Genomic DNA, 26,567 nt, shown 5'->3' with positions numbered 1-26,567 from the left:
TTTTTTTGGAGACGGGATCTTGCTCTGTCGCCCAGGCTGGAGGGCAGTGGCACAATCTTGGCTCACTGCAAGCTCCACCTCCTGGGTTCACGCCATTCTCCTGCCTCAGCCTCCCGTGTAGCTGGGACTACAGGTGGCCGCCACCATGCCTGGCTAATTTTTTGTATTTTTGGTAGAGACAGGGTTTCACCCTGTTAGCCAGGATGGTCTTGATCTCCTGACTTTGTGATCCACCCACCACAGCCTCCCAAAATGGTGGGATTACAGGCATGAGCCACTGCGCCCAGCCAATGCTGTCATTTCTAATTGCCTGGAACACCAAGTTCCCCTTTCTTCTCCGTTCAGAAGACTCCTATTTATCCTTCAAAACCCAGCTCTAATGGCACCACTCTGTGCTGACTTACATTGATATTTCTACCAGGGACTCCTCAGGAGCAGGGACTGGATCGTATTCTTTGTGTTGGCTCCAGCACCCACAGAGTCAAAGGCGTACCTTGCAGATACTTATTCCATGAATGAGAGGCACCAATCGCTTTCAGGTTTGGGGCAGTGGGTTCTGGGCCTATGAGATGCAGTCTCGCTCTGTTGCCCAGGCTAGAGTTCAGTGACATGATCTGATCTTGTCTCACTTTATCCTGCGCCTCCCGGGTTCAAGAGATTCTCCCGCCTCAGCTTCCCGAGTAGCTGGGATTACAGGCACATGCCACCCCACTCGGCTAATTTTTGCATTTTAAGCAGAGATGGGGTTTTATTATGTTGGCCAGGCTGGTCTCAAACTACTGACCTCAAGTAATCCACCCACCTCGGCCTCCCAAAGTGCTGGGATCACAGGCGTGAGCCACCACGTCCAGCCCTGATGTCAGATATGTTTCCAAAGTTTGTTTCTTTTTTAAACTCATCCCCTTTTGTGTTTCTTTTTCCTATTTCATGATTGTTTTCCTCTTTCCACTCAGCGGTGGCTGCACTGCTCTTAAATCTGATTAACCATACTCTTACCAAGGGAAGCGCCGCTGAATAACAGCACTTCCAGGCCTATGAGCATTGTGACAATCTGAGTATCTCGCTGCCCCGAGAACAGCTGTCGCCTCAGAGGCATTTCCTGTTTCCCCTCCTTATTGCCCCCATGTCTCTGTCCTCCCTCAAATTCCAGGGTGGGCAGCAGCTCCCTCTTCTGAGTCTGGCCGTCCCAAGTCCAGACTTCTGCCACTTCCGAGTATTGTGTTTGAGACTCACACAGCTCCATTCTGCCTGGAATTTGTGAAACTCTGTGCCACCAGTTTTGTTTATTTTGTCGACACGTTAGACGTTCTTCACTAAGTGGGGCATTTCCGTCGTCACTGTCTACTTGGTGAAAAGTCCATACCTTTAAGCCCAGTCTTTCTTTATGTTCTGAAAGGCCTCCGTGAGATGCCAGGAGTGGGAGAAATCACTGGAAAAGCCCCTTGGAAATGTGCAGCATGTCATGTTCATTCACGGTATCTAAGCTGCTTCACTGATACAGGCACATGTTAAGATGTATGTTAAGAAGTGTTTACAAGCCGGGTGCGGTGGCTCAAGCCTGTAATCCCAGCACATTGGGAGGCCAAGGTGGGCACATCATAAGGTCAGGAGATCGAGACCATCCTGGCTAACACGGTGAAACTCCGTCTCTACTAAAAATACAAAAAATTAGGCGGGCGTGGTGGCGGGCGCCTGTAGTCCCAGCTACTCGGAAGGCTGAGGCAGGAGAATGGCATGAACCCAGGAGGTGGAGGTTGCAGTGAGCCGAGTTTGCGCCACTGCACTCCAGCCTGGGCGACAGAGCGAGACTCCATTAAAAAAAAAAAAAAAGTGTTTACAATGGCTTTACAATACTTAATGCCTATTTTAGTAGGGATTTTGTCCCCACAATTTGTAAAAATCTGTCTAATAATTTTACCAAGCTTAACCTTCTCTCATAGGGCCTGGTAACTCACCAGGAGCGAATGAATAAAATAAACACCATGTTGAAAACACAAACTGTGATTTTATTGATTTTCCTGTAGAGTACTGTTGGCAAGAATGGTATCTAAAATCATTTGAATCAAAATCTTCACTAAACTAACTCACTAGATGCCAGTTGCAGAAGAAAATGTTGAAATGGATGCCAATTTGGCCTTTACTCTGTAATTTTAGACTGTGCATGTGTCTTTGAACAGCTGTGCCAGAGTCCCGTTTTCTGTGATTTCTACACGCTGGCTAGCCTTGGTCTTGAGGACTTTACACACAGGTCTGGGTGGTGATAAACTCGTGAAGGGTGGCTTGGAAAGGGAGGAGCTGTTCTGGCTGGAATCACAGGTAGAATGAAGTGCTCCCACCAGACACTAGCTCATTGCTGCTTTCCTGGTTGCACGGACAGAACCTCATGTCTTTAGTTAGGGGAATAGAAAAGATCTGGGGAGTGAGCCCGAGGGTGTGGAGGGTCATCATCCCGTGTGGGAGGAGGGTTGGTGGGGTCTCTGCCATTCTGGGTTGAAGGGCTCGTGGAGGGTGTGGAGCACAGTCATCGTCGCATGCAGGAGGAGGAGGGTTGGTGGTGTGTGTGCAGTTCTGGGCTGAAGGGCATGTGAAGAGGGCAAGCCTGGCTTTGGTTTCTGTCTTCCCTGAGTCCTGAGTGAGTTACTCCATGGTCCCCCACCCTCCTCCGTAGAGTGCTCGGGGTCAGCCCAGAAAAGACCAGTTTCCTCCCTGTTCTCCCCTCCCCTACCCCCACGTTTGGTTGTACAGACTGAAGGGGTGACCCAGCAGATATCTGTGGGGGTTCAGACCTTGGGAGAAGGAAGTTCTTGGGGGTCAGCCACTAGCCCCGTTCCAGGCAGACCGTGGAGGAGTCTTGAGCATGCATTCTTCACTTCTCAACTTTTGGAGACCTTGGCCTTTTTCTCGGTACTTTATTTTTTATTTTTAAATTAATTATTTTAAACTTAATTATTATATGGAAACGATCCAGAGGGCTTGTGGGTCTCTCTTCCTCCCATTGCTCCTGCAGGGGTAGCTGCTGTTTCTGGTTCAGGATTCTGTTTCCTAAGCATGAGGTTCTGTTGCTGTCTCTTGATGTGTAAGTTTCAGATGCGTGAGCCCCATCCCTGCTCATCAGGTGAGGTACTGTGATTACTTTCCCTAAAACTGTGTTACTACAATAGCCAACGGTTGCTTTGGGCCCTCCAGCAGCTCCGTAAGCTGCTCTCGGTACAGTCTGCCTGCCACAGAACTGTTCCCTGCCATGTTCCCTGGAGGGCTCCGCCTTCAGTCCTCCTCCTCCACGTTGCTCATTCCTTGCCTGCTCTAAACGGTTCTCCTGGGACGGCCTTTGCCACTCGCCTGGGTTGGATGCCAGGATTCATGGATCTTCAATTTTCCTCTTTGCTGGTTTTGGTGGAACATGTCCTCCAGTGACTTCCCAAGAAAGGCAATATATTAACTGGAATAAAGGCTCAGCTGCCGAATAAAGGCTCAGCTGCCACCCAAACAACTTGGCTTCAACAAGAGAGAGGACTTTTTCTTTTTTTTAACCTAACAATGCAGCTGTGAGCGATCCAGGGCCAACTGGCAGCCCCGTGGTGCTGGGGACCCAGGCTTCTGCTGCCCTGTGGCTCCGCCAGCCCTGGGGTACCCTCTTGGTGAGCCACATGTTGCCTGTCTCTTTATCAGCATCCAGCCCCAAAGGGGTGGAGGGCATGTTGGAAACTGCACCCTCCCCTTTGGCCACAATGTCCTCATGGGGCCACATCTGTGGGTGGGTGAGTGCCGCTGGTCGGATGCGTCTGTTAGACATTGGAGTGACTAGTGACGGAAGGGATAGTCTCTGTCATGGGGCCTAGAGGGTCATCTTCCCGCGCTTTGCATGTCTGAAACGACTTCTGGCTGAGCAGGGTGTTCTAGGGGAAGCGTTCCTTACAGGCCTTGGGAGGCTTTGTTCCATGTCTTCTGGCTTCTGAGGTTTCTGCTGGGAAATCCAGGGACTGTAGATTTTCCCTCCACTTTCTGGCCACAACCTCTACCTGTCTGCTGTCCTGATCTTCCCTGCCCATTCCAGCCTTCAGCCCTTGGCCTATCCTTGATCTTCCAGGGACTTTTTATTATGAACCCATTTATCTGGTTAGCAAATCATGTGGTTTGCAGTTTCTGGGGTGTTTTTTCTAAGTGAAGTAACATCCTTTTCCACCTCTGGCTCACTGGGGTCACCCCAAGTGTTTGGTAGGTTGGAAGGGGCCCAAGAACTTGCACTGCCCCCTTGCTCCTTGCGATGCTGAGGCTGCTGGTCTGGAGTCCCCACCAGGCCGTGCCATGTCTCTCTCAATCTGCGCTCTAGGCCACCCTTCCTAGGCAGTTTTGGCAGGTGGGCTCACCTCTTGTGTAATTAAAAGTTTGAATTCCATCCATGGACAAGCTTTAAAAAATTTTTTTGTGGGTACATAGTAGGTATATATATTTATGGGGTACATGAGGTGGTTTGATACAGGCACACAATATGAAACTAGTACGCTGACCAGGCACGGTGGCTCACACCTGTAATCCCAGCACTTTGGGAGGCCAGGGTGGGCAGATCACTTGAGGTCAGGAGTTCGAGACCAGCCTGGCCAACATGATAAAACCCTGTCTCTACTAAAAATACAAAAATTAGCTGGGTGTGGTGGCGCGTGCCTGTAATCCCAGCTACTTGGGAGGCAGAGGCAGGAGAATCACTTGTGCCCAGGAGGTGGAGGTTACAGTGAGGTAAGATCATGCCACTCCAATCCAGCCAGCCTGGGTGACAAAGCGAGACTCTGTGAAAGAAAGGAAAGGGGAGGGGAGGGGAGGGGCACATCATGGAGAATGGGGTATCCATTTCTTCAAGCATTTATCTTTTGTGTTACAAACAATCCACTTATACTCTTTTAGTTATTTTGAAATGTACAGTTAAGTTATTATTGACTATGGTCACCTGTTGTGCTATCAAATAGTAGGGCTTATTCATTCTTTCAATTTTTTAATTAACCATCTCCCTTGGCCCCTGGCAACCACCCATCCTGTAGTCAGCTTTGGAGCCTTCCCCTCCGTCTCAGGCTCATTCCCGGGCCACCAGCTCTACCGAGGGAGATGCAGCCTCCTTTTGCTTAGAGCCAGCCCTTCCTCCCTATCCTGCCCTCTTCTCGCTTCTCTGTCAGATCCGGTTTGTATGTCTCCTGTGCTTGAGGTGATGCTGTTGGCCCCTCCCCTGAGAGGTTGAGCCTGTGGCCTCATCTCTACTGCCTATTAAGGTCACTTGGGGAACTCTTAAAACCACGGACACCCAGACCCCACCCGACAGGTGACCCAGACCCTGGGGTTGGGGGCGAGGGGTGTCCAGGAGCTGTAGTTTCCCAAGCTCCCCAGGGGATTCTCTGGGACAGGCTGGGGCAGCACTGCCACAGTGAACGTTCTACCCTGGGAAGGAGAACCGGCTGGGAGAAAGGGGCACTCCTGGGCTCACGGCTCCACGAGTGTGTTTCCCTCCTGCTCAGCAAGCAAGTTTCCCAGTTCTGAAATCCGTCTTGTCATCTTCCTGGGTACCCTTAAGTGAGCAGCCTAGTACCCATTTTGGGCTATTTTGAGAAGCCGGAAGAAGAACCTCATTCCTACAGTTAGTTATTGTGATCCTCCCTGAATTATACCACAAGAGACCCTAACAGCCGGGGACGGAGGGAGTTGAGATGCTTTGAGGGGCAGATTGAACCTTGCGGACAGCGGCAACTCCAGCCCTGGCCTGGGCCAGCTTTGTTGGGGAACTGGCCCAGCTGGCACCCCCCAACACCGCACATTTGGGGTACATCAGCCTGTCTCTCTCATTTCAGCCTAGATGTGGCCCTCACAGGGCCCTTGTCCGGGGGATGATCCTGGTGGTTCTGGTTGCTTCTCCAGTTCCTGTATCAGGGTCTTTAGAGCGTGAGGGGAATGGGGGGAGGGCACGGGTTGTTCTTTGGCTTAGAAAAGAACCTCAGCGTTTATTGATCACATCGGTTCTGAGTAAAAACTAACTCTGCTCTGAGACAGAAGTCAAGGTGGGCATCCTCATCGGGAGGGCTTGCTCGGCTCCCATGGTACTGGGAAGCACAGGATGGAGTGTGTGGCAGGGAAGTGGGGCCACAATAGAGCTTCCTAAACTCATCTGAGCCTCAGAAACCATCTCAGAGCTCGTTAAAAATGCAGATTCTGGCTGGACGCAGTGGCTCACACCTGTAATTGCAGCACTTTGGGAGGCCAAGGCAGGTGGATAACTTGAGGTCAGGAGTTTGAGACCAGCCTGGCCATCATGATGAAATCTTGTCTCTACTAAAAATACAAAAATTAGCCAGGTGTAGTGGCAGGCGCCTGTAATCCCAGGTACTTGGGAGGCTGAGGCAGGAGAATCGGTTGAACCTGGGAGGTAGAGGTTACAGTGAGCCAAGATCACGCCCCTGCACTCCATCCAGCCTGGGCAACAGAGCAAGACCCTGTCTCAAACAACAACAACAGCAAAGACAGATTCCCCGGCCCTTCTCCTGGAGGTTTTGCTGCAACAGGGCTGGGCTGGGGCCCAGAAACCTGTATTTTTAGCAACAAGTGCTGTGGGTGGCTCTGATGATTCAGGGGCCTCAGAAACACACAGCTAGAGCATGGGTTTGTCTCCATGAATCCAGCAACCGTGTCCTTCCACCATGTCTGGACCTCTCCAGAGCATTGGACACCACTGACCTGGCCACCCTGAGATCCCCTCACAGGGTTTCAGGCTATTATGCTTGCCAGGTCCTTCGTCCTCCCACACTGGTGGGCACCAGGGTGGCTGGGGAATGGGCCCGGGCATCTGAATGTTAATTGCGCCCTGAGTGGTTCTGCCCGCACCAGGTTGAGGACCCTGCGGCTCTCTGGAGGCTCTGCCTCCTCCTCTTTCGCCTGCCCCTGAGTGTGTGGGTATGCCCCTAAGGTCTGCCCTCGCCCTCTTCCCACCTTTTCTCCCACAAGCTCACCTGACCCCTCGGCCTCAGCTTCCGCCTCCAAGTGGCAACTGACAGATTTTCTAATATCCAGCTCAGTCGTTACTCCCAAGCTTCAGCAGCCTGTGGCAGCTTCACCTTGGACCTGCCCTTCCTCTGGATTCCCCACAAGCCGTCCTACTCCTGACTTCTGAAGGTGATATGAACGTTGCCCTGAGGCTGCGGCCTGCGGCAGCCCTCACCTAACCCAAACTCTCTGGGCCTCTCTCTCCTCCCCACCAGCGAGATAACGCAGGGATTATAAATAAACGACATAACACAGGGAAGACAGCACATGGGAGGCATTTAAGAAAGATCAGTTACTTTCATAACGTTTATTACATTTACTTTATTAGTTTTATTATTACAGACATAGAGAATGTTCTGCTCCGTGGAGAACTCAAGCTTTTTTCTCATATCCGGGGGAGCGTTTACAAAATAGGATCATGCACTTGACCACAAAGAGCATTTTAATTATAAGTTCCCTAAAGTGAGACCCATTAAGCCTAAGCCTCCTTAACGAGAACATAGCCCCTGGAAATTGAACACTTCTGCAAATAACCGCAGGCCAAAGAAAAAGTAACATCTGGACTTACGATTATGTAGAAGATAATGAAAACTGATTACTTCCTATCAAAATCAGGGAGAGCGAGCTAAAGATGTTCTCTGAGTACAAGTGACAAACTTTGAGCTTATTACTTAAAAAGAAAAAATTAAAAATACCTAAGCGTTGGAACTGGAAAAGAAAAATAAAATCCACCCACAGGAAGGAGGCGGAAGGACTCAGGGCAGGAGCGGGCTGACTTTATGTCTCCGTCTGCGACTCTGGGTCCCTCCTCTCCCCGTATCTTGGAGCTGTCCTCCCAGCCACCTACTGCAATCCCCCAAATCCAGGTCTTTAAAACACCACAGAACCTGTAAAGTTTGGGCCATCAGAGCTTGTTCTGCTGTCCCGTCCAAGTCCAGGCACCCTCTGATTGCAGCCTACTGGGCACTGTCCTGGCACCTGGTTTGCAGCATGGGGTTGTGAGGTCATCACTGAGCCTCTTAACTGGGATGACTCTGCCTCTGCTGCCCAGGCTGGAGACCAGGTCTGTTTTGCCTGCTCTGCCAGCCCCAAGTCACAGTGTGCACGGCTGGGTCAAGGGAGTAAATTAAAGCCGACAGGGTGAGCATGACTGTTGATCGGCCTTGGTGGGGAGTGCTGTCATGGCAGAAAATAGTGGCCAGGACGTAGTGGTTTTCTGTTCTATGCTATCTTCAGTCTATAGTAAAGAGCCACTGGCTAGGCGTAGTGGCTTATGCCTGTAATCCCAGCACTTTGGGAGGCCAAGGCGGGTGGATCATGAGGTCAGGAGATCAAGACCATCCTGGCTAACACAGTGAAACCCCATCTCTACTAAATAATACAAAAAATTAGCCGGGCATGGTGGCGGGCGCATGTAGTCCCAGCTATTCGGGAGGCTGAGGCAGGAGAATGGCTTGAACCCGGGGGGCGGAGTTTGCAGTGAGCCGAGATTGCGCCACTGCACTCCAGCCTGGGTGAAAGAGCCACTGACCCTGCCAGCTATGAGAGTCTAGGAGGGTCTGGGGAGATGTACTGGCTGTGCTGAGAGCCCTCTGCCTGGTCGCTGTTCCCTCCGCCCAGTCGCTGTACCTTCCGTCCAGTCGCTGTTCCCTTCACCAGGTCACTGTTCCCTCCACCTGGTTGCGCTTCCCTCTACCTTTTGCGGTTCTCTCTGCCTGGTCGCGGTTCCCTCCACCTGGTTGCGGTTGCCTCTGCCTGTTGCTGTTCCTTCTGCCTATTGCAGTTCCCTCTGCCATGTTGTCGTTCCCTCTGCCTGGTTGCTGTTCCCTCCACCTGTGGCTATTCCTTCTGCCTCTTGCGGTTTCCTCTGCCTGGTTGCGGTTCCCTCCATCTGTTGCTGTTCCCTCTGCCTGGTCGTGGTTTCCTCTGCCTGTTGCTGTTCCCTCTGCCCAGTTATAGTTCCCTCTGCCTGGTCGTGGTTCCCTCTGCCTGTTGCTGTTCCTTCTGCCTGTTGCAGTTCCCTCTGCCTGGTTGTGGTTCCCTCTGCCTGGTTGTAGTTCCTTCTGCCCTGTTGTAGTTCCCTCTGCCCTGTTGTAGTTCCCTCTGCCCTGTCACAGTTCACTCCGCCTGTGGCTGTTCCTTCTGCCTGTTGCAGTTCCCTCTGCCTGGTCGTGGTCCAATGCCTGTTGCGGTTCCCTCTGCCTGGTTGCAGTTCCCTCCTCCTGTTGCAGTTCCCTCTGCCTGGTCGTGGTCCAATGCCTGTTGTGGTTCCCTCCGCCTGTTGCTGTTCCCTCCGCCTGTTGCCATTCCCTCTGTCTAGTTGCTGTTCCCTCCAACGGCAAGGCTGCCTGTGTTTTTCTTCAGGTCTCTACAGAAAAGGAAAGAGACCTCTCATGAGAACTCTGTATAAATTAGACTGCCTCTGCTTACTTTTTGTTCCAAAGCACCATCACTCCTGACACTTTCCTATGGCCTCTGTACCCCAGAATGAAAGTAGACACAGGTGGGGACCTGTGTCTGTTCACTGTTGCGTTGCCACTTAGCGCAGGGCCTGGAATGGAGTTAGCACTCAGTAGCTGAGTGATTGGCCTGGGAAGAATGATGGTCCTGCGTGGGAAGGACTGCGGAGTGTGCTGGCCCGGCGCAGTCAACCCCACCGAGAGGAGCATGCGAGGCTGCGCATGCGCTATACAGAGCGTGCGAGTCTGCGCGTGCGCTGCACATGAGGCACACGTAATGGCCACTCTCTATCTCGAGAACCAGTGGCCAGGCGCCTCCTGTGTGCCGAGCCCCTCCGTGCTCCACCAGGGAAGCTGTGAACAAGACACAGCCCTGCTGGTCAGTTGGGAGTCGGACCTCCTGCGACAAACATCCACGCGGGTGTCTAGCTACCAGGAAGCCAAACAACGCTGCTGGGGGTCTTGAGGCCAGGGGACAGCACAGCTTAGCCTGAGACTGTAGGAGGAGGCAGAGGAAAGAGAGGGGAGAGAAAACATGGCAGGGGGCGCAAGTGAGGCCTCCACCAAGACGCTCTTGTTCACTTGGTCTTCTTGGGGCAGTTGTGAAAAAACAGTGTTTTACACCTGCAGGAGGAGTTGACTTTCACTGAAAAATGCGAAAGAGGGCTCAGTTGCTCTTTCCCAATTCTGTGACCTTGTTTGACTGGAGCCCCCGCTGCTGCGTGGGACACAATGCACCAGACCCTCAGCGGTGGGGGAAGGAAGGAAAGAGGTGGACAAAGAGGGCACGTTCCCTACTCTTGAGGAACTTCTGGTCTAGGGGGGTCAAGAGGTGAACAAGCAAACACTCTGGGACGTCGCTTTCTTCCTTGTGAAGCCGAGTGGCATAGGCTGCAGCTAGATTCCTTCTAGTACTCGCCTTCTAGGATCTTGGTGTTTGAAAATCTCGTTCTCCACAACATTCTGGAGCTCCAAAGAACAGCTTCATGTCCATCCTGATGCTTTGCGGGGGAGCGGGACGTCGGGACTGGTGAACTTGAACGCCGAGATGGTGTCAACCCTGAAAACCTGGGCCCCTCCTTCCTTGACTGGGCGTGGGGTTCATGCTGCCCCAGTCCAGGCATCCTACGGGCACCTGTCCCAGGAACTCACTTTGTTCTGCCCACACAGGGTCCTCCTCTCAGCCGGGTACCTGGTGGCCAGCACGTCATCCCTCTCAAATCATGGGGCACCGGCCCCTTTCCAGAAATACAGAGTATTTGGTTGAGGTCATGCAGTGAACCATAAGAACATCCTTCGCTACCTGTGTATGGGTCGGGTGGGGGATTTTTTCTTTTCTTTTTCTTTTGGTGCCACGTTATCCAGCCTGTGCTTCTCTCTTTAGCTGTGGTTGCTAGGGGCATGCGTGGCAGTTACCTACTGAGAGCATTTCCCTGTTCCAAGTGATGAACACAAACTCTTTTTTTTTTTTTTTGAGACGGAGTCTCGCTCTGTTGCCCAGGCTGAAGTGCAGTGGCTGCATCTCAGCTCACTGCAAGCTCCGCCTCCCGGGTTTACGCCATTCTCCTGCCTCAGCCTCCGGAGTAGCTGGGACTACAGGTGCCCGCCACCTCGCCCGGCTAGTTTTTTGTATTTTTTAGTAGAGATGGGGTTTCACCGGGTTAGCCAGGATGGTCTCGATCTCCTGACCTCGTGATCCACCCATCTCGGCCTCCCAAAGTGCTGGGATTACAGGCTTGAGCCACCGCGCCCGGCTGAACACAAACTCTTAAACAGGAGCGTCACCTGGACTCTTGGAAGGAAACTGACACCCCACCAAAATTTCTGGCCCTTCCAGAAAGTGACCTTGCTTTGGTAGACTCCAGGCTGCAGCCACAGCCTCTCACTGGCCTATCCTTCCCAGGGGTGGGCCTGGGGGCTCGTGTGTTGCTGCAGCCTCCTCTTGCTTGGGCCTCCATGGCAGTTGGGATGCAAAATCCATCTACCCTTTCTCTGCTTCCTTATTTTGAAAGTGAAGCGTGGATACTCAAAACATCAGGAAGCAGTCAAGACCTCCCCCCTTCCCTGTTTCAGACTCTATAGAGTGTGAGGAATAAATGGACGTGGGCAGCTCTTGGCCCTTCTCCCTGGGTCTGTGATGCTCCCAGATATCTGGGAACCACTTAGTGAATATTCCTCTGTCCGTGGTCCCAGCCACAGAGAGGCAGGTTACAGGACCTGGGAGGGAGAGGCCAGGGCTGTCTCGTAGGCTCTTACTCAACTGGATCTTTTCAGAACTCTTGTAATTACTAAAGGGTAGGGTATTTAAAACAAGATGAAGTTACTATCATTTTCTTAATATAGGAGGCTGGCGCCCACGCTCCGTCAGTTGGGATTAAATATAGAAATGGGGGCATCTCAGCTTGCTGCCCACGGAGCAGACAGCGGCACATGGCCTCCGAGCTGTGAACTGCTGCCTTGGATTTGCAGGCAAGCCTGACCCAGTCACGATCCAGGCCTTGGGAGAAGAAAATGAAGCCTCTATTTTTAAACCAGTTGACAGATCAATACAAAAAAAAAAAAAAAAAGACGCAAAACAAAAACCTGTAAGCAGTTAAATGTTACAATTATAAAAATATCTTTGGTATCTAACGTGTATACATTAGTGGCCAAGAAAGTCTTGTTTTTTTCCACGTAATTCTTGAAACAAATGCAGCTCCAAGGACAGTGGGTTCTACAATTTTGTTGTCATCTTTTAAATTACAGATCTTGGGAGATGAGGACAGCCCGCGGTGGACTGTAATGTGCCAAAGTTATTTTCCAACGTTGGCAGCACCCGTTGTGCCTGCAGTGGGGGAAATTGATGAGGCTTTTAAGTAGGAACCTGGAAAGAAGCATCTTGGAGAAAACTCGGGCACTTGATATCTTAAATACAGCGGAAAAAAGTGAAAGGGAGACGGTGACTTCCGGCGCCAGAGGGCGGGTGGCTCCCTCTGGCAAGGCAGGGGCCCAGGTGGGCAGTGGTGGCAGGAAAGGCAGTTGTGAAACAGGCACTGTGTTTTTCTGGGTTTTCTTAAAATTTAGTTTTTTCAATTAACACATTGATTGTAGTGTCTTGTGTGTGCTGTCATAGACACAGGTACTGTGTGGTAGCAGTCTTTACACACAGGCCACGATGGGCACGTGGCTTTCTAATGATCTCACTTCGGCAGGGACCATCCGACCTCATCACTTTCTCTTGGTGGCAAGTAACCAGCAGGCTCGGCACCAGGCCCTACAACAAGATGCCCAGGGCTGTGCCTCGTCAATAGGAGGGAGCGGAGGGCTTGTGATTAACAGTGGTTGATTAGAGTCTCAGTTTTTATGAGATCACTTTCCTTCCCTCTAAGTAGCCAGCAGAGTTCAGCTGACACACAGACCGTGGTTTTTCTATGTTTTTCTCAAGCCCACTGGATCGCCACTAAAAAGTGCGTTTGTGAAAACACAGACTGGGGTGGCTGTAGGCTGAGGCACTGTTTCTCACCAGGTCCGTCTTCTCGGGTGGGTTTCTACTTCTGCCTCTGATCCGGCCTCCTCTGCCTCAACACCTGCAGGGACTGGGAGCCTTCACTGTTGCAAGGCCAAATGCTTGATTTTTTATTTTTAATTTTTATTATTATACTTTAAGTTCTAGGGTACATGTGCACAATGTGCAGGTTTGTTACATATGTATACATGTGCCATGTTGGTGTGCTGCACCCATTAACTTGTCATTTACATTAGGTATATGTCCTAATGCTATCCCTCCCCCCTACCCCCTCCCCATAATAGGACCCGGTGTGTGATGTTCCCCTTCCTGTATCCAAGTGTTCTCATTGTTCAATTCCCACCTGTGAGTAAGAACATACGGTATTTGGTTTTCTGTTCTTGCGATAGTTTGCTGAGAATGATGGTGTCCAGCTGTGTCCATGTCCCACAAAGGACACGAACTCATCCTTTTTTATGGCTGCATAGTATTCTGTGGTGTATATGTGCCACATTTTCTTCATCCAGTCTGTCAAACGCTTGATTTTTGGACCGTTCTAATCGTTTCCCTGAGAAAGCTTATCTCATGAGTCATAAAGTTGGCCTTGAGCTGGCCCAGGATCCTACTGTGACTTCTCTGGGAGGTGCAGGTGACCTGAAGTGGACAAAGATCCTTCCAGGTGAGATCCTTTGGGAGCTCAGAGCCCTCCTGCCTGCTCCCCTGGCCAGTGTCCGTGAGGCCAGCCCAGGTCTTGGAAGATCTTCTTGTCTGCCAAAGTCAGGATGCTACACCATCCTGATTTCCCACTGCTCGTGAGTCACTGTTCCTGGTCCTTAGAATAAAACTCCAGGTATAGGGTATAATCTGATAATAGACATACGTGGTGGGATTATGACAGCCCCCCTGGCCTGGGCCCTAGAATAGCATTGACTCCATCCACCAGTCTTGGCCTTTTCCGTCATTGGTATAAAGTTGTTTCATAGCAGGTCTGCAGCTGATCTAAACTCTGCATGGTTTCCCAGGCCGCTGCGTGTGTGCTGGCTGCTGGGGCTGGAGGAGGCTGTCCCCGTAAATGTCACTGCCCAGCTCACACAGCAAGATCATTTTGAATGTGGGCTTGGTTTTCTGGCCGGTCATCAAGCTCACCTGGCTTTGGGGTTTCTGGGACTGGATGAGGTTTTCCCGCCATCATCTGTGACTAATTCTTGACCCAGATTGTTGTCTGAAGGAGCCCTATACTTTGCGGCTGCGGTAGCTTGCTTGGGCTGATCATGACCTGTTAGTCAGCCTGTATTCATTCATTCATTGATTCATTCATTCAGCAACCATTTCCTGAGCACCAGATGCCAGCTCCGTGTTGGGTCAGGGACATAGGGACAATGAGGCAGGTCCCCACCCAGTGCAGGCGTCCGTGTCACACCACGCAGTGTGGTCTGGGGGTGCCGTGTGGAGCCTGCAGGAGCATGGGGGTGGTAAAGTGGGTATTCACGCACCAGGCACTCAGCAGCTGCTCTCATCTTCCCCTCGGGGTTGGCTGTCACGTGCTTTGGATCCTGTGAGGTTTTCAGTAACATGGGGTCCCTTGTGGTGTCTTATACCAACAAGCTAGCCTTTTGGATAAATGGGGCAAACCCCGGTTTGAAGGAGCTGACTACAACTCCTTCCATTTATTCTCTCATTCTGCTCTCCAGGATGGATGAACAAGGGGTTAATTGTAGGCACTTCCTAACTTCTGAACATTAATTCCAACACGAACCCCTCCTTTCCCTCCTCCTTCCCCCACAGCTAAACCACCCTGAGTTGATAACACCAGCTGGTGACCAGCACTGGGCACTCTGGGTCTGTGACTTTGAACACTCCTTCCTGCAGTCATCTTGGGAAGAATTCCACTCCGGATGCCATGTCACCGGACAGGATGGGGAGGCAGCATGGCATTGCCTCTGGTGGCCCAAGGTCAGGTCCGGGCCCATCCTACCCCTAGCAGTGTGACTTTGGAAGCGCAACTCTCCATGTATCTGTTGCCTGGTTTGTAGAATGGAGACAGGGAGGCTCCTGCCTCATCAGGTGCAGTCCAGTGAGACCCTGCGTTGGTCATTCTGTGTTTGTGGAGAGGGGCCGGCCGCGTGTCAGGAACGGGTGCTGTCTGGTGAGATTCCATGTTTGTGGAGAGGGGCCGGCCGTGCATCACAGGATCGGGTGGGGTCCGGTGAGATTCTGTGTTTGTGCAGAGGGGAGGGTGCCAGCTGTGCATCATGCATTTAGGCTGCCTCAGTGAACAGACAAAGTTCACGGTTCATGGCACTGACCTTGCAGCCGAGTTCCTCTGTGTGACATGCTGGGCCGCGCCTGGCACCAGCTTCCCCAGCAATGCCAGCCGCTGTCCTCGGCGTCCAGCTCGTGGCCCCCAGCAGCATCAGGACCCTGTGTCTGCGTGCTGTCCTGGCTCCTGATGCTAGGCTTCGGTGTCCCTTCCTTTCTTCGTTTCTCTCTCAAAAACTTCTACTTGTCCCTGGCTCATTGGTTCCTAGGAGGACCCTGACTAGCTGCTGGCCGGCGACCTATCTCCCCGGAGGAAGGCTACATGTAATGCACATTTGGTGATAAACTTCTCACGTACTCCAGCTAACAATGTGTCCCCACAGCACACACGGTCCTCGTGTGGCTCGTCGTCATTCCTGTGCTCAGCTGCTGTCACTTCATCACCAGGTGGCCATTTTCTGAATATAAATGGCCAGCGTTTCATGGCAAATGCGGCTTGCCCTGGCCCCCATCAGAGGCTGACGGAGCTTCTGTTGACTGCCCAGAGCAGTATTCCGTATTCAGAGTTGGTCTGTGGGAAATGCCGTGGGATTCCATGGCACACCTGTGCTGGCTGTGTGTGTGCATGGGGCCACTAGTCCAGCTGTTGTGGTCACAAGTCAGTTTCTTTATGAGGCAGATCAACCTAGAATAACTCAGTCTGTGGGCTCCAGCTCTGCCGCTACCAAGCCCCTTACACACACACTCTCTCTCTCACACTCGCTCTCTGTCTCTCTGGCCACACACACACACACTCTCACACTCGCTCTCTTTCTCTCTGGCCCCACACACACACACACACACACTCTCTCTCTCTCACACTCGCTCTCTTGCTCTCTGGCCACACACACACACACACACACACACACACACACTCGCTGTCTCTCCCTCGCTGTCTCTCTCGCTCTGGGAAGCCATGACCTAGTACCTAGTCAGGAGGTGGTCGCGTGCGCCTCTCTGCCCTCTGCGTGTGGTGCGTGGTAAGGGGAGGCCGACTGTCCTCTGGATGGATCCCTCCTTTGCCCACCTGAGCCAAGTGTGTGGGTGTTCAGCCAGCACGTGACGTGGTGTTCTGAGCTATTTCATTTTTCTTTCCTTTTCTGTTCAGCCTCCAAACCTCAGATCTGTCCCCAAAGCCCTAAATTAAATTAGTGTTCAGCTCAACAGATGTCCACCAAATCCCCACGCCCCATGATAGCAGCTGCCATTACTGAGCAGCCGCATGGCCATCCCGTTTGCTCCTCAGTCACCTTGCCTGTGGGCACCATCACCTCCTCTGCCTGACAGACACAGAGCCCACGGCTCAGGGAGGGCAACCTGCCTGCCCAAGGTCACCCAGCTGGCAGTGGCGGAGGTGATGGGGACTCACTCCCAGCCAGGCTGTGGCAGTGACTCACACGCTCTAGACAGGAACAGAGGGACTCAAGCCCCTCAAGCATGGGTGATGGGGCAGGGGGATTCATACCAGGCCTCATTCCAGACTCTGATCCTGAACCACACAGTGGTGGGGGGCACGCTCACAGGTGAGTGTGGTCAATTCAGAAGCTGAGGCTTCCCCCTCCAAGGAAGCCCTCGATATTGACATATGGATGATCCTATTCTGTTTTGTGTTTTCACTTCCTTGCTGTCCTGAGCTAGGGACTTGGCCTGACCATCCTCTACCCTGTGAGGCCTGGGCTTGCTGGGCCTTTATGGAGGCCCCTTGCCATGGGGGAGAGACCAGGACAGCCTGGTGGTGGCTTAGCCAAGCTACACCTTCTATTTCCAATAACAACGTAAAACCACCTTGCAGAACTGTGAGAGCCAAGCCGCCTGAAGCCCAGAGGAGCTCTGCCCTGCCTGGCACATGGAATGGCATCTTATTTGCTTGAGGGAGAAAATCTGGTGCCTAGGATTCTTTCCTCAGCCGAACAGCTGTTTTCCCAGTATTTCACCTGCGTTCTTTCTTTAGAATCGGACCTCTGTGTGACTTAGGGCCTCCGTTGTTCATTTGAAAATGGGGATGCTGATTGAAAAATGGAGATACAGCTGGGCGCAGTGGCTCACTCCTGTAATCCCAGCACTTTGGGAGACCGAGGCAGGTGGATCACTTGAGGTCAGGAGTTTGAGACCAGCCTGGCCAACATGGTGAAACCCCGTCTCCACTAAAAATACAAAAATTAGCCGGGCGTGGCGACAAGCTCCTGTAATCCCAGCTACTCAGGAGGCTGATGCAGGAGAATCGATTGAACCTGGGAGGCAGAGGTTGCAGTGAGCCGAGATTGCACCACTGCACTCCAGCCTGGGAGACAGAGAGGGACTCCTTCTCAAAAAGAAAAAGAAAGACGGGGATGCTGATGCCCTCAGCACAGGTTGAGCCGAACAGATGCGCCAGGTCTTTGAAAGGACAGGCGGAAGTGCAGTGAATGTGAATCTGGTCCCTCCTCCCCTCACCTGTTCTACCTCATTTAGTAGCATCTTCTTTTAGCTCCTGTGAGAAAAGTCATGCTAATAGAAACATAATGCTTTAATCAGTAACACCCATGTCTCTGTTTTAGCTTTTTATTTTGGGAATGCTCAGATATACACAAAAAACAGAGTGTAGAGCATCTCAAGCCCCTGGGTATTCGTCTCCCGGCACCAGCAGTGGGCAACACCTGCCCATTCCTGCCTCACCTCTTTCCCACTGCAGTGTTTTGAAGCAGATCTCAGATACTGTATCTGAAAGATAACTTCTTACCTTGAACACCCACAATAGTGCTATCACATCCTCCCAAACACACTTATAAGCCCTTAGTCTCGTTGAATACCCAATCAGTGTTCACGTCTCCCCAGTTGCTCATCTTTTTCTCCAGTCGGTAGAGTGCGATGCCCACAAGATGCGTGCCTCTCATTAGGTGGATATGTTTCTTGAAGAATGGGGTCCCCGTGGGGGGCACTAGGCAGGAGTTGAGCAGCAGGGGGCCCTCGCTGGCCTCTGCCCGGGGCCCCCACTAATTCTGCTCTTTCCAGCTTCACCTGCTGGATGCTCTGGGCATTTGATTCCCACCCTAAATGTGACTCTGTACGAGCCTGGTTTTCGCTTGTGGGATGGAATCTGGTTTTCTGCCTCTGTCTGGATTTTTTAGGAATCATTCTGTGTCCTTGGCTGAGTGCAGTGGCTCACGCCTATAATCCCAACACTTTGGGAGGCCCAGGTAGGCAGATAACCTGAGGTCAGGAGTTTGAGACCAGCCTGGACAACATGGCAAAACCCTGTCCCTACTAAAAATACAAAAATTAGCTGGGTGTGGTGGTACACATCTGTAATCCCAGCTACTGCGGAGGTGGAGGAAGGAGAATAGCTTGAACCTGGAAGGTGGAGGTTGCAGTGAGCTGAGATTTCGCCACTGTGCTCCAATCTTGGTGACAGAGCGAGACTCTGTGTCAAAAAAAAAAAAAAAAAAATCATTCTGTGTCCTAGGGTGAATGTACCTAACTTTCTAAAATTTCTAATAGGTATTAAGTTGGTTAATATCACTTTGCTGCTTTTGTAGGTCAAATATGGTTGACTATTGGCAATTTCATGTAGTTCAACCTAAGAAAAGGTACAATTTAAGTTTTTAAGTGAAATAAGAGCCAGGAGTGGTGACCTACTTTACTCCTATAATCCCCACACTTTGGGAGGGTGAAGCAGGTGGATCACTTTAGCTCAGGAGTTCGAGACCAGCCTGGGCAATATAGCAAGACCCCATCTCTACAAGAAAATAAAAAATAAATTAAAAAGTTATGGCTGGGCGCGGTGGCTCACGCCTGTAATCCCAGAATTTTGGGAGGCCGAAGTGGGTGGATCATGAGGTCAGAAGTTCAAGACCAGTCTGGACAACATGGTGAAACCCCGTCTCTACTAAAAATATAAAAAATTAGCTGGACATAGTGGCACGTGCCTGTAGTCCCAGCTACTTGGGAGGCTGAGGCATGAGAATCGCTTGAACCTAAGAGGCAGATGTTGTGGTGAGCCAAGATCACGCCAGTGTACTTCAGCCTGGGGGACAGTGCAAGACTCCGTCTCAAAAAAAAAAAAAAAAAAAGCTAAAAATTGAAATAATTTAACATATGTGTTGTACCGGGGATGAGAACTGGGGGTGGGGGACCAGCATGTGCACAGTACTGGTTCATCAAATAAGAGAGACTGAGTAAAATCAGACATCTGCAGCCCAAGTATTCTCCAGTATATGCTTTCAGTGAGTCTTTGTTTGATACAACAGCTGTACTGAGGATGATCCACATACCACACATTTCACCTATTTAAAGTGTACTGGCCTGGCTCAGTAGCATGCCTGTAATCCCAGCACTTTGGGAGGTGAGGTGGGCAAACTGCTTCAGTCCAGGACTTTGTGACCAGCCTGGGCAACATAGCGAGACCCCATCTACAAAAATATTAGCCAGTGTGGTAACATGTGCCTGTCATCCCAGCTACTTGGGAGGCTGAAGTAGGAGGATCACCTGAGCCTGGGGAGATGGAGGCTGCAGTGAGCTGAGATTGCATCCGTGTACTCCAGCCTGGGTGACAAAGTGAGACTCTGTCTCGGAAATAAAGTGTACAAGTTGTTGATTTTTTTTTTTTTTTGTATATTCACAGAGTTGTGCAACCACTGTTGCCATCAATTTCAGAATGTTATCATTACTCCTAGAAAGAGACCCTGTACGCATTAGTGGTCATTCCCATATCCTGCTAATCCCTCATCCCTAGGGAACCCCTACTCTACCCTCTGTCCCCATGGATTTGCCTGTTCGGGGCTTTTCCTGTCAATGGCAGCATAGAGTATGTGGTCTTTGGCGTCTGGTTGCTTTTGCTTTGCACAGCATTTTCAAGCGTCATTCCTAATGCAGCGTTTATTGTTCCATTGTATGGACAGGCCACGTTTTGTTTCTCCATTCATCATGCGTGGGCCTTTGAGTTGTTTCTACCTTTTGGCTGTTATGCGTACATACTGCTGTGAAAGCTCTATATAAGTTTCTGTTGAGCATGTATTTCTTCTGGGTATCTACCTGGGAGTGGAATTGCTAGGTCGTACCGTCCCTCTGTGTTTAGCCTCTTGTGAACCTTCAAACTGTTTCCAAAGCACCTGCACCTCTGGCTGCCACTGGCAGCAGAGGAGGGTTCTGATTTCCCCCACATCCTCGCCAGCACATGTTGTTCTGTGACTTTAGGATTGCATCCGTCCCAGTTGATATTGTAACAAAACTTGCCCAGCAGAGTGAGATATCTGTAGAGGACAGGAAAAGGGCTGTTTTGTTAGTGGCTTGGCCTATCAGCCACGGTCGTTTTTTTCAAAAGCTCCTGAGGAAACCCCGTGTAGTGCGTGAGCCACAGCACGCGCAGCCGAGCACCCTGCACCCCTACTGGCTGCGGCCCTTGCTGGTGGCTGGTGGGAGGGGAGGGCTTGATCTGTAACTTGTTTCCAGGATGTGGAATAGTCTCATCTGCCGCACGCCCCTTTCTCCACAGGTGTGACCATGAAGCTCATGGACGAGGTTGCTGGGATCGTGGCTGCACGCCACTGCAAGACCAACATTGTCACAGCTTCTGTGGACGCCATTAATTTTCATGACAAGATCAGAAAAGGTAACCACTCTTCTGGCAAAGACGAGGGAGGCGGTGGCCTTCAACTGCTTGGGTCCCTGTACCAGTTTGTTTTCTGTTCACACCGAGGGTCACATGGGCCATGGCATGTGCCCGTCTGCCACAGGGAACAGGAAGCTGAGGTTTCTTGCTTTGTCCTTGCTGTTTGTCGACTTGATGTTTCAATCTGGTAAAATCCTTGACTCATCAGATATGATGGGGCCGTTATCCTCCTAAAGACCTGCCTAAACTCACCCTCTGAAAACGCTCCACAGACAGAGCTCTGGGAAGGTCCTGTGCCTACAGCTGCCATGACCCTGGACACCAAGCACATTTCATTTTGGGAGTGGAATTAATGATTCATGATTTAGGCAGTGGCAGGGTCAGTACAGAAAAGCCCACAGGAGCCCCTCCTCGGCCAGCCCTGCCCACGCCACCCAGGGCAGCACTGGCATTGGGTGGTTTTTCCTCATGACAAAAATCCAACCCCAGCCACCTGGGCCCTGCTGGAAACGGTGCCTGCTGTCCCTGGGGTGCGTGTGCCAGCTTGAGAGGCCACAGGCCTCTGCAGTTTGTATGAACAGAGATCACCATGCTTGTCTTACATTACTGTTCTCTGCAGAAGTAAAGTGAAGTGCACCCGACACGTAGTGATTTCTGTCAGTGTCACGTCTGCTGAGATGCGGCCGTGCACACCCCCTGCAGCAGCACTGCCTCGCAGGCCAAGGGTGGTGTCAGCATTGTCAGGGCCTGGTGCTGATTCTGAGGACACCTCCCTCACTAAAGCGGCTGGTTAGAGGAGCTGTTGGCTGAGACCAGCCCCGTGTCGTGGGAAGCAATAGAGTAGAAGAAGTGCAAGCTTGGCCCTCCTTGCCACAGCTCCTGCCCACCAGAGCCTGAGTAGGGGCAGACTCCCAGGCCCTGGGCAGGCCAGCCTTGGTGCTCTCTCCGGCAGCTACTACCACAGAACACGCCTGGCAACGGGAGACCCAGGACTGGGGCAGAAGCACCTGAGATTGGAACAGTAGAGGGCCGCCTCCCTCCCTGAAATTACTGAGAGCAGGATAGGCTTGCACATGCTGGATTTTGGATGCTTTGGGGTGAGGAGAAGGAAGGTCTCTGGCATTGCTTTCTTCCACTTTGCAGAATCCTTTTTTTCCCCCACGACACGGTCTCATTCTGTCACCCAGGCTGGAGTGCAGTGGCGTAATCTGCTCACTGTAGCTTGAACTCCCGTGTTCAAGCGATCCTCCCACCTCAGCCTCTCAGGTAGCCGGGACTACAGGCCAGCTCCACCGTAACTGACTAATTTTTGTATTTTGTATTTTTTGTAACAACAGCAGCTCACTCAAAATCTTTTCTTAACTGATAGATGTTTGCCACAAACCTAGACCACAATGTCATTTTAGAATCTACCCAAAACAAGTGGGTCCCGTATGTTTTAGCTTGTCCCCCACAGGCCTGCGCGGTGCGTGGCAGTGCCTGACGCGGCGGGATAATCCGTGGCATCGTATTCCATGCTGCTTTTTCTAGGACTCATGCCTGGGTAAATCACGATTAGGGTGACCTTGTGAAATACAGATGCACAGCCCATAGTGGGAAACATGCACATTCCATAGGACTCGCCGTGCTCAGTTGTCCCTGAGTGTCCTTGGAGAACTGTCAGGAAAGAAATAGACTTTCCGGCCGGGTGCAGTGGCTCACGCCTGTAATCCCAGCACTTTGGGAGGCCGAGATCACAAGGTCAGGAGATCGAGACCATCCTGGCTAACACGGTGAAACCCCGTCTCTACTAAAAATACAAAAATTAGCCAGGTGCGGTGGCGGGCGCCTGTAGTCCCAGCTACATGGTAGGCTGAGGCCGGAGAATGGCATGAACCCGGGAGGCGGAGCTTGCAGTGAGTGGAGATCGCGCCACTGCATTCCAGCCTGGGTGACAGAGCGAGACTCCGTCTCAAAAGAAAAAAAAAAAGAAATAGACTTTCCAAGATGGTCACTCTGTTTCCTAAATGTCAACCCCAGTCATCAGATGTTCTCTGCACAAAGCCCAGCGAAGCACCCAAAGAATGAAAAGGCAAGCTTTGTTAGAAATGTGGAAGCCGTTCAAGGGGGATCCTCCCGTCCAAAGTCCCCAGCTCGGCCAGGCACAGTGGCTCACACCTGTACTCAGCACTTTCAGAGGCCAAAGTGGGTGGATCACTTGAGCCCAGGAGTTCGAGACCAGCCTAGCCAACATGGTGAAACCCCATCTCTACTAAAAACACAAAAATTAGCCAAGCGTGGTGGTGGGTGCTTGTAAACCCAGCTACTTGGGAGGATGAAGCATGAGAGTCGCTTGAACCCGGGAGGTGGAGGTTGCAGTGAGCCGAGATTACACCACTGCACTCCAGCCTGGGCAACAGAGCAAGACTCTGTCACAAAAAAAAAAAAAAGTCCCCACCCTCAACTCCTTGTACAACCAGAGTTAACTATTAAGGGAGAGTGCTAGGAGGTGTGTCGTGGTTCTTGGTCAATAGGAATCATTAATTTTAAGGGAAAACCAGGGACTGCAGTCTGGGTCGAATGCTTTTAACAGGAATTAACTTAGCAACCTAGAAGACATCTGGGGCAACTCGGACGAGGAGCCGCTTTGACAAAGACTTTCCACAAGGCTTACAGGAGGGGACCTTCATTTTCCGAAGCCAGAATTCCTGGCAGGACATTCACTTGCATTGGCTTCCTTCACGCAGTGAGGATGCAGGGCAGGCTGGGTGGGCTCGCCTGATGCCCGCTGTCCTGAGCCACACCCAGGGCCTGACAGTGGGCCACCCAGGCCCCCACCTCGTCTTGGCTTTGGCCAGGGCCTCCTGGGTAAAGCACTGGGCCCTTACTAGGAACAGAAAGACTGTTGTTTTCTTCGATGACATCTTGTTTTGTGTATAGAGGAATTTGGACCAAACTGAAATAGCAGCCATGGAGTCTGGCCTGTTTCTGTGCCAGCGTCCTCCAGGGCCCACTGGATGCTGTCACATCCGGGGGCCATTGAGTGCTGTCACACTCGTGTGTTGTTTTCCAGAGGATTGTCGCACCTGCCAGGTCATTTGCAGGGAGGCGAGGGCTGTCCTGGCCGAGTGGGGCCTGGGTTGTCAGAGCAGGGTATCGTGCTTGCCCCAGGACACTGCACCTTAGATCAGCGCGCTGCCTCCCACGCTTGCCCCTCTGTAGGGAAACAGAGCGAGGCTGTGGGGAGAGGCACGGCCCCTGCTGGCTCTGGGTTCTGGGTGGAACTGGGCGGGTGTGTGAGAAACCTCACGGGGCTGGCCTTACAGTTTCAGTGTGACTTTCTCACGGACTCTGTTGGGGCCGCTGTACACCTTGGAGCCCCACACCTGCCTCTCACTTCGACCATACCATGAAGGAGGCCTCGAGGGCCAGACCCTGCTGCCCTGTCGGGTGGGGGCACACATTCTTGTGGACTGTCCAAGTCAGTGTCAGGAGCCCAGGGAGCTGCTGGCAGGCACGGAAACCTCACCTCGGGTTGCACGTGGTGCCTGGCAGAGCTGTGTACTATAGAGAACGGGCATTGCTTTCTGGTGGGCTCAGAACAATAGACATCTGTTCGCCCCCAGTTCTAGAGGCCAGAATTCTGAAATCAAGGTGTCAGGAGGGCCAAGGTCCCTCTGAAGTCTTCAGGGAAGGATCCCCCGTCCCCGCCTCTTCCAGCTTCTGGGAGCAGCAGCTGTTCCTTGACGTTACTTGGCTTGTGGCTGCGTCACTCTGGTCTGTCTCTGTGGTCACAAGGCCTCCTCCTCTGTCTCTCCTCCTCTGTCTCTCCTCCTCTGTCTCTCCTCCTCTGTCTCTCCTCCTCTGTCTCTCCTCCTCTGTCTCTCCTCCTCTGTGTCTCTTATAAGGACACTTATCGTAGGATTTAGGACACACTTGGAGAATCTGGGGTGATCTCATCTCAAGACTTTTTGCTTAATTATACTTGTTAAGGTATAATTAAGCAAAGGTATGGTGGCTCAATCCTGTAATCCCAGCACTTTGGGAGGCCAAGGCGGGCAGATCACGAGGTCAGGAGGTCGAGACCATCCTGGCTAACACGGTGAAACCCCCATCTCTACTAAAAATACAAAAAGTTAGCCGGGCGTGGTGGCGGGTGCCCATAGTCCCAGCTACTCGGGAGGATGAGGCAGGAGAATGGCGAGAACCCGGGAAGTGGAGCTTGTGGTGAGCCGAGATCGCGCCACTACACTCCAGCCTGGGCGACAGAACAAGACTCCATCTTAAAAAAAAAAAAAAAAAGGCCCTATTCTGAAGTTGTGAGTAGATGTATCATTTGGGGACCCACTTTCTCTCCTTAAAGCTCAACTCGTGTAAACACTAGCTCACTTCCACTTTTAGAAAACCATGAACTTGGTAAAATCCCCTCTGGGATTTACCAGCCCCAAGCGGCCTCTGTCTCAGTGGATGTGGGACCCACTCTTGTGAGAGCCAGCAGTGAGATTGGCGTCAGCCTAGAGAAGGGGCCACTCTGAGGAATTCAGGGGGAATGACCGCAGCAGGCCCCCAGCCCCCCACTTTTGAGAAGAGCAGTCAGACAGCTGGGAAGGGGGCTGGCTCTGGACCCTGACTCCAGAAAGCAGCCCCACTAGAGCCAAATGAGAGTCTCTACAGTTAGCAGGCCTGGGGGCTACTGACGAACGACTGGGGCCTTTCCTCTAAATGGCAGGGAGTCGGGGTCAGTGTCAAAAGTGAGAACGGATGTGACGTCTCCTCCATAAGCCCCAGAAGGCAGCGGTTTTGTAATGAGAAGAAATAGTTGCATAGACCGAGGGTTGCAGTTCTTTGTGTTGGGGCATTGTATTAGTATTAACCTTAAGTCAAGTATAAATTTAATCTGCGTAAGGATTACTTTTAAAATCATACGTTTATGGAAAGGTGCCTGCAGGTGGACTGGGCACATCCAGGTGGTTGGAGCCCTAGGGCACAGCAGGGCCATGGCAGCCGTTCACAGCCTGCGCCCCCTCATGTGAGCAGCCCTGAGAGGCCACTGGTCCCCCTGGGAGGAACCCCCCTACCTCCCACAGGCTGATCTGCCACAGTGGGGAAAAGCCCAGGAATTGAGACCTGTTGCCAGTCATGTGGCCTCCGTGAGTTCCCTGGGGCTGCTGCAACATTTCCATACACAGTAGCTTAAAACAGCCCGCACTCGCTCTCCTGTAATTCTGGAGGTCAGAAGTCTAAGGCAGGTCCGCAGGCTGCATCCCACCAGCAGGCTGGAGGGAAGAATCCATGTCTCGCCTTTCCCAGCTTCTGAGCCGTCCACATTCCTCGGCTCATGGCACCGGCCATCCTCCAGCCTCTCCTAACATCATCCCATTCCCCACCTCGAGCTGAGACTCCTGCCTGTCTCTCATAGGACCCCTGTGATTCTATCAGGCCACCCGGGTACCCGGGTACCCCAGAACAATCTTCCTGTCTCCAGGGCTGTCACTTAGTCAATGTCTGCAGAGTACCATTTGCCATGTGAGGTCAAAGGTTCTGTGGTTCGGGTGTGGGCATCTTTTGGGAGCACATTATTCTTTCTTAGCAGGTGGAAGGTGGTTTTCTGATTTGCCCATTTCAGCATATTTTATTAGAAAAATAGCTGGGCCTGGGCACGATGGCTCACGCCTGTAGTGTTGGCTACTTAGGATGCTAAAGTAGGAGGATTGCTTAAGTCTAGGAGTTCGAGACCAGCGTA

General features: G+C 51.9%; 1 protein-coding gene across 3 annotated transcripts in view; it reads left to right on the top strand.

Moving 5' to 3' along the window:
- ACOT7 (acyl-CoA thioesterase 7) overlaps nucleotides 1–26,567 on the top strand; it is a 148,835-nt gene that overhangs the window by 91,692 nt on the left and 30,576 nt on the right. For all 3 annotated transcript variants that reach the window (XM_011981204.1, XM_011981211.1, XM_011981219.1), the window contains one exon: nucleotides 20,729–20,845. In XM_011981204.1, the coding sequence (XP_011836594.1) occupies nucleotides 20,729–20,845 (117 nt within the window). The remainder of the gene's footprint in view (nucleotides 1–20,728; nucleotides 20,846–26,567) is intronic.

This window comes from Mandrillus leucophaeus, unplaced genomic scaffold (genome assembly GCF_000951045.1).
Source record: "Mandrillus leucophaeus isolate KB7577 unplaced genomic scaffold, Mleu.le_1.0 Scaffold105, whole genome shotgun sequence".
Classification (NCBI taxonomy): Eukaryota; Metazoa; Chordata; class Mammalia; order Primates; family Cercopithecidae; genus Mandrillus; species Mandrillus leucophaeus.
This window is presented reverse-complemented; position numbering and strand designations above follow the sequence as displayed.